Here is a 7,519-nt window from a genome sequence, read left to right on the forward strand (position 1 = left end):
TTTTCTTTATTTTGAACTCATAAAGTGAGAAAAGCATGTTGAAATTGCATTTTGAAACCTTCAAAACAAAGAATCATAAATTTCTAATCAAAATGAGCATTATGACGATTTAGAAAGATCAACAAGATGCTGATCTTTTATTTCAATTTCCTGAATTATGTAAGGATTGTCGTTTCACAAGAAAAATCAACACATTAGCGCAAAATTTCATTGTCTATAAAGAAATCTGGTTACTTATAAACGTTAAAAGGCCGCAATACTTTACTCACCTTTGCAAAAGTATCAAAATTTACCGGCAAATAGCTGCCAAAAGAAAAGTACTTCATCTTTTGTGTTCCAACCAAATAAAGCACGATTAGTCTGCGTTCTGTAACGCGTAACAAATGCCAATTCAACTCATAAATGCTCTCTACCAGCTTATTTCCCTTTGTCTCGAGAACGACTCCGTAGGCGCACGTCATGAAAACTGGCGTAACGATGGCAAAGACAATTCCATATCCCTGCGCCCAAAACTCTGTTGTACAGAAAAAGAGAATTGTGATACTTTGAAAGCTAATACTCAAGAGATCCAGTAAGTTTTGTACGGCAAATATTACGTCAACGTTTCCGATAAACTCTTTGAACGTTTGATGCATTTTGATCAACTTTTTCAAGTCATGAATCCGATCAATGGGTTTCGTTTGGAAATTGATTTCCGTTAATTTGTCGTTGAAATCTCGCAATCGTATCATCTGACAATCAAGATGAAAGCATCCAAAAAGTACATAGAAAGTTAAAAAGTGAAACATTGGCAAAAAGGCAAAAGTGACAACCAGTAGAACTTCGAATATTTGATACAAATAGCTCGCAACGAAACCGACTCCTTGTGTGTAGTCCATGCCCGGAATGACAAATCCAAATGGCAGAATCAGTTCTTGTAAAAAGGGATACATCAAAAAAGGGAGTATAAGAGAGCCTGAGCCAGCTACCAGTACTAACAAATTTGTCGCAATTGCAATAAGCTTCAAATATTCCGCATACTTGCCAAATAAAGCAATTTCCACGAGTCTTTTTTCACTGCGAAGCTTCATGCAAAAATAATGTGCCTCCTGAACAAGTTTAACAATTAATTTCCGCTTAAATTGCAAGTTGTAAAAACGGATCGCGAAAAACAAGGCAAACGGAAGTGTAACTATACAAAACACAAATTCTTTCAATTGACCGATGAAGAAATAGAGATCAGTGCACGAGATTATTGTAAAAATTGAGATATCTATCCAGTAAAATGCTGTGAGCCAGTTGAACTTGAAATGGGGATCGAAAATCGACAACCCAATATACTTCAGCTGAACCTCAAGAATATTCTTGCGGAACTCGAAATAGGGCAACCAACTGCTTTCCATGATGGTCTGCTCGTAACTGAAATAATTTTTTTGAATGTACTTGACTTTTAATATTTTTTTATTTCCGTTTAGGTTTGTCGATTCACAAGAAACATCAGTACACTGTAACAGCCTTTGGTTGCCTAAGGAAGAAAAAAAGTGTTCAAAAACTGAAAATTCAAAAATTCCAAATCTCACCTGAGCAAACGTCTCCAAGTTCACAGGTAAATATTTTGCAAAGGTCAACATTTGAATATTTTGAGCGCCCATAAGATAAACCAGCAACACTTTCCTTTCAGGAACATTCATTGAATACCAATTCAGTTCGTAAATTTCCTGCGCAAGCCGTTCTCCTTTTAGCTGAATCACAACGCCATACAAGCATTGAATAAACAAAGGCGTTACCGCTTGCATTACCAAAGCATAACCCGTTGCCCAGAACTCCGTGGTACAATAGAACAAAATGATGACGCACTGAAATCCGATACACGTCAAATCCAGCAAATTCTGCGTAGCGAAAACTGCATCGACATTTTTCAAGAAAAGTTTGAAACTTTGATGAGATTTTACCAAACTTTCCAATTCGGGCAAACAAGTGTCCTTGATGGATTTCAATTTTGAATTGAATTTTTGCAACTTGATGACTAACGAGTCAATTTGGAAACAAGCCATGCAAACGTAGAACGTTAGGAGATGAAACATTGGCAAATATGCTGTCGACACCATAACAATTTGCAATGCATGATAGGCATAGTTGATGAAATAACCAGCTCCCGATTGGTAATCAATTCCGGGGAGGATGAAACCAAAAGGCAATGTTTTTTCGCCGGATAAATAGTAAATAAAAACAGGCAAGAAGAAACAAGTAATTCCAACATTTCCGACCATGATGTTTGTTAAAACGGCAATTTTCTTGATCCAAACGACATATTTTCCGAACAATTGTTTCTCTTTCCACTCATCTGCATGAAAATCTATGCAATTTTTATGAACAACGTCAAAGAGATCTTTTATCAACTTTCTCTTGAATTGCAAATTATAGAATCTGGGTACGAAAAACACTACATAAGGCAATGTTACGATGCAAAAAACGAATTCTTTTAATTGTCCAAAGAAAAAATGCAAGTCAATGATACTGATGATGGTAAAAATAGAAATATCGAGCCAGTAAAAGGCTGTCAATAAGTTGAACTTGAACTCCGGATCAAAAATATTCAATCCAATATATTTTAATTGCTGCTCCAAAATATTCTTTCGGAAATCAAAGTAAGGCACATAAATGTCACCCATGTTAATTGATATGAAAATCGTAACTGAACCAAAATAGAAAAGTTGTGAAACAAAGTTTTAATAGCCCTTCCTAAAATGGGAGGAATGAGCAATATTTTTTATTAAAAATTCAAAAGAACAGCGAAACTTAACCAAAACAGAAAGTTTTGGAAAACACATTTGTTATGCCTTTCTGAAAATTAGAGAATTACGTAAAATTCGACATTTTTTAGAGGGACTGACGTTTCACTAGAAACATTAGAATGCTGTAACAGCCCTTTGTTGCCTAGAAATAAAATTCAAAATTCATAAACTGATTAACTCTAATAAAGCTGAGAAAAATCGTTTAAAAAACGAAGCCTAAATTACCTTCGCAAAGGATTCCAAGTTGACCGGCAAATATTTGGCAAATGTCAACATCTGAATTTCCTGTGCCCCATTAAGAAAAAGTGCAACAACTTTTCGTTCTCTGGGTCTCATCAAATGCCAATTTAGCTCATAAACTTCACGTGCAAGTTTCTCTCCTTTCATCTGAATAATGACTCCATAAACACATTGCAAGAACAAAGGAGCCACAATGCCGAAAACAATTGCATAACCTTGAGCCCAAAACTCCGTTGTACAAAAGAACAAAATTACGATGCACTGACAACTGATACAAATCAAATCCAGAGCATTTTGTATCGCATAAATTGAATCAACTTTCTGCAAGAAACTTTTAATGCTTTGATGAGTTTTGACAAAGTCATTCAATTTTTTCATATTATTTTCCTTATCAGAAAGTTGAAGTGTACCATTGAATTTTCTCAATTTCACTACTAAGCAGTCAATTTGAAAGCAAGTCATTCCAACATAGAATGTCAGGAGATGAAACATGGGCGAATATGCCGTTGATACCAAAGGAACTTCAATTCCATGGTAAACGTAATTTATGATATATCCAACTCCGTTTTGATAATCCGTTCCAGGAATGAAAAATCCAAAAGGTAAGATTTTGTCTCCATTTAATAGATAAACAAATAGCGGTATTATTCCACAAAGGATTGCTATAGAAAATATCATGATGTTGGAATAAACGGCAACTTTCTTTATCCAAAAGGCATATTTTCCGAACAAATCTTTCTCCTGTTCCTCATCTAATCCAAAATGCATGCAATTTTTGTGGACAGTATCAAAAAGTTCCAAAATTAGCTCACGCTTGAATTGCAAGTTGTAGAATCTTGGTATGAAAAATACAGCAAAAGGTAATGTCACAGCGCAAAAAACAAATTCTTTAAGCTTTCCATAGAAAAAATACAGATCAATGATTGTGATGACTATAAAACTGGAAATATCAAGCCAGTATATGGCTGTTATAAAGTTGAACTTGAAGTTAGAATCGAAAATATTCAATCCAATAAACTTTAATTGCCGTTCTAATATGTTTTTCCGAAAGTCAAAATAAGGCAAATAGATATCAACCATTTTTGAGAACGTAAAAAGCTTAACTGAACTCAAGCAGAAAAACAGAATTCGAGTTCAAGCCTTTCATAAATTATTCAAAAGCATTTCTATTGTTTACCTTTCGATGTAAAAATTTTCATTTTAAGCTTAATTAGTTGAAATTTTCAAGTTGCATCAAGTTGCAACCCCTTACTAAATTTCTTTTCAGTAGAATTCAGACAAAAATATAAATGAAGATTTAGTAACAATTTAAACAAAATTTACAAGAATTTATTTTAAGATGAAATTAATTCAAAGATCTTCGTTGCATTAGAAAACGAAGTATGTTGTAACAAATTCTAGAAACCTATAAAAAATTAAATTTTCGTATTTTTCAATCCATAAAATACTTTTAAAAACTCACCTGTGTGAAAGTTTGAAAGTTAACAGGTGCCAATTTTCCAAAAGTTAGCATTTCCGTTTTCTGTGCACCCGTAAGAAAAGCCACAATCAATCTACGTTCTCCGGGTCTCATCAAATACCATTGCAGCTCATAAATTTTCTCGGCAAACAGCTCTCCTTTGGTCTCCAGAACGACTCCATATGCACATTGTATGAAAAACGGAAAAATGACACCAATGACAATCGCATAACCAGTAGCCCAAAACTCAATAGTACAGTAAAATAAAATCGTTATACATTGAAAAGCGATACATGCCAGATCTATGCTGTTCTGTGTGGCAAAGATAGCATCAACATCGATCACAAAGTTCTTAAAATTCTGATGCAACTCTATAAAGGATTTTACTTCTCGATCAATAGGAACGTAACGAAATCGTAAATACGATAAATTTGCATTGAAATTCTTCAGTTTGATCATGAGTGTTTCTATTTGAAAGCACGCCATGCAAATGTAAAACGTCAAAAATTGAAACATTGGCAAGTACGATGCCATAACAATTATCGTTCCCACTGCATGATATAAATAATTCAGGACATATCCACTGCCGTTCGTATACGAAATTCCGGGTATGACAAATCCAAATGGCAATACTTTCCGCCCACTGAGACAATATACGACAGTTGGTACGGAAATACACACCATGCCTGTACCCAAAGCTACCAAATTCGTGGCAAGGGCAATTTTTTTCATTAAAATTGCGTATTTACCAAATAAGGATTTCACTTCCGAATCTTTTTCATTGTGGATTCTAATGCAATAAGCATGTGCTTTTTCGACCAATGTTAAGATCTTTCGTCGCTTGAATTGAATGTTGTAAAAACGAGCACTCAGAAAGACGGCAAACGGTAGTGTAGCAAGACAGAAACAAAGTTCCTTCATTTGGTTCGCAAACATGCCAACATTAATGAAGGATACAGTGTAATACATGATAATGTTGCCCCAGTAAAAGGCTGTCACATAGTTGAACTTGAAATTCGGATTGAAAATATCCAAGCCGATGAATTTAAGTTGACGTTTGAGGATTTCTTCGCGAAACTCGTAATATGCTGACCAGTAGTTGTCGTCTGGCATGATGTCGAAAAGTAACTGAAAGGAAATCAACGACAATCGTTTTAAAGTCTTTCAGCAGAAACAGTAAATTGTCAATGTCTATAATTAGTAAAAGTGCTATTTAGTCTGCTTGGGAGAATTCCATGCATTTGACCATAGAAAGAAAAAAGTTGTCCATAGAACTGATAGTAATAGTTTAAGTATCTGTGATTGATACAAACACTTATTACTCAAAATAGTTTGAGTCTTCAGACTTTTATGCTACTTTTGCTGCACGTCAATTCAACAAGAACATCAAAACGCTGTAACAGAACTTATAAGCCTGAAATTTAGCAAAAAATTAATTGAATTGAAACCAATAGAATTGAATCCAATATTACATTAGTAAAAGTGTTTAAATTCAAAGGAAAATATTCAGCTATTGTCAATAGCTCCATGTGCTGAGATGTCATCAAAAAGTACAACAAAAGCTTTCTTTCACGTATTTCCAAAAGAAAAATAGAAATATAGAAATAGAAATATTCAAACTATCAACTATATCAACTATCAAACATTATCAGGAAAAAGTGAAAGTTAGATTGAAAAAAAATAATTAGGTAAACGAATTTATGGATTTCCTTTTTTTGAGTTGGTCGTTCCATCAATGTCTTTGTTTATTTTTCAAAATACTTGACTTTCTTCATTGAAATTAATGTTAAGCAGTTATGCTTCTGTTTACAAAAAATAGATTAGTATGTCGGATGGTAATGATGATTGATATTTGATAAAAACTGAAACAAAACGGGATTTGGGGAAGTGCATAACAAATTTGATGCATTTTTAGAATGAAATAATAATTCAATTTTGGAAAAGAATTAACAAACCATATTTACGAAGCAGAAAACAAAAGATACTTTGGACATTGGAGTAAAATTGATGCAAAAAATATGAGAAACTTGGTTAAAAACTAACTAATGAGTTTAAATTTAGATTTCAAGCTGAAGTTAACCTAGTGGGACAAAATTACCTTTATTTTGAGGCACTGAAGTCTTAAAAATAAGGCCTTCAAACTTTTACATAGAGAACTTTCGAAATTTTAATTTTTTTGAAAAAAAAAAAATGAAAAACAAATTTTTTCCAAAAAAATAAAAATTTCATAAAATCTCCATGAAATAGCTTGAAGGCCTTATTTTCTCAGGGCCTTAAAAAATTTCATTTTGTCACATTGGGTTAATGAACTTTTGACTACTGAATAAACGTTCTGAAATTCTGTGTTCTCTTAGTAAAATCTCAAGAGTGTGAGAAAAAAAAATTTATAAAAATAATTTTCTTGTAAGAAATGCGCTTAGATCTTTTTTTCTAAATTTTCATAAATCGTAGAACATTTTCCTTCCTTAATATTTTTTTTTCTGTTACAAATCAGTAACAATTTACCATTAATTTAATAATTCATCCTTTTATTAAAAATAAATAAACATCCTTTGTATACTTTTACAAATGTTCTGGTTAACCACAATCTCGCAAAATAAACAAAAATCAACTCTCCAAAAAAAGGAAGTGCCGCATTTGTTTATTTTTTGACACTTCTGGACAATTTTATGTCCCTTTTACAATTTTCTTAAACATTACAGAAAAAACCTGTTAAATTTCAAACAACAACCACTCACTTTTTGAACCACTCAGTCTCTCCATGTTACCGGCTAAATTCTCTCTTGAATTAAAATTTGAATAAAAAACCACCTGATCGACAATTTTTTTTTATTCTAACTCGCATCTCTCTCAATGTACATCAAATACTGGGCAGATCCGATTTAAATCCGAAACTTTTTAAAAAAAATCATCAGTATACAAATTTTTCGAACACGTTAATAAATACATAAACGCACTCAATTAGAACCAACAAAGTAAACAGACAATAATGCACTGTGTGATCATGTGTGGTTATTTGTACTGTACAAGACGAAAAAACCATTGA

The 7,519-nt window shown here is 33.0% G+C and overlaps 2 protein-coding genes across 2 annotated transcripts; both read right to left on the bottom strand.

The window, feature by feature from the left end:
• Positions 1-142: 142 nt before the first annotated feature.
• LOC134835463 (odorant receptor 94a-like) lies at positions 143-1,382 on the bottom strand. Its single transcript, XM_063850341.1, has 2 exons — positions 270-1,382; positions 143-214 (listed from the first exon to the last, which is right to left on the bottom strand). Exons 1-2 carry the CDS (start codon positions 1,380-1,382, stop codon positions 143-145), a joined length of 1,185 nt encoding a protein of 394 aa, XP_063706411.1.
• Positions 1,383-1,450: 68 nt separating this feature from the next.
• LOC134835464 (odorant receptor 43a-like) lies at positions 1,451-2,651 on the bottom strand. Its single transcript, XM_063850342.1, has 2 exons — positions 1,560-2,651; positions 1,451-1,504 (listed from the first exon to the last, which is right to left on the bottom strand). Exons 1-2 carry the CDS (start codon positions 2,649-2,651, stop codon positions 1,451-1,453), a joined length of 1,146 nt encoding a protein of 381 aa, XP_063706412.1.
• Between the last annotated feature and the right edge of the window lie 4,868 nt (positions 2,652-7,519).

Source organism: Culicoides brevitarsis, chromosome 3 (assembly GCF_036172545.1).
Source record: "Culicoides brevitarsis isolate CSIRO-B50_1 chromosome 3, AGI_CSIRO_Cbre_v1, whole genome shotgun sequence".
Taxonomy (NCBI): Eukaryota; Metazoa; Arthropoda; class Insecta; order Diptera; family Ceratopogonidae; genus Culicoides; species Culicoides brevitarsis.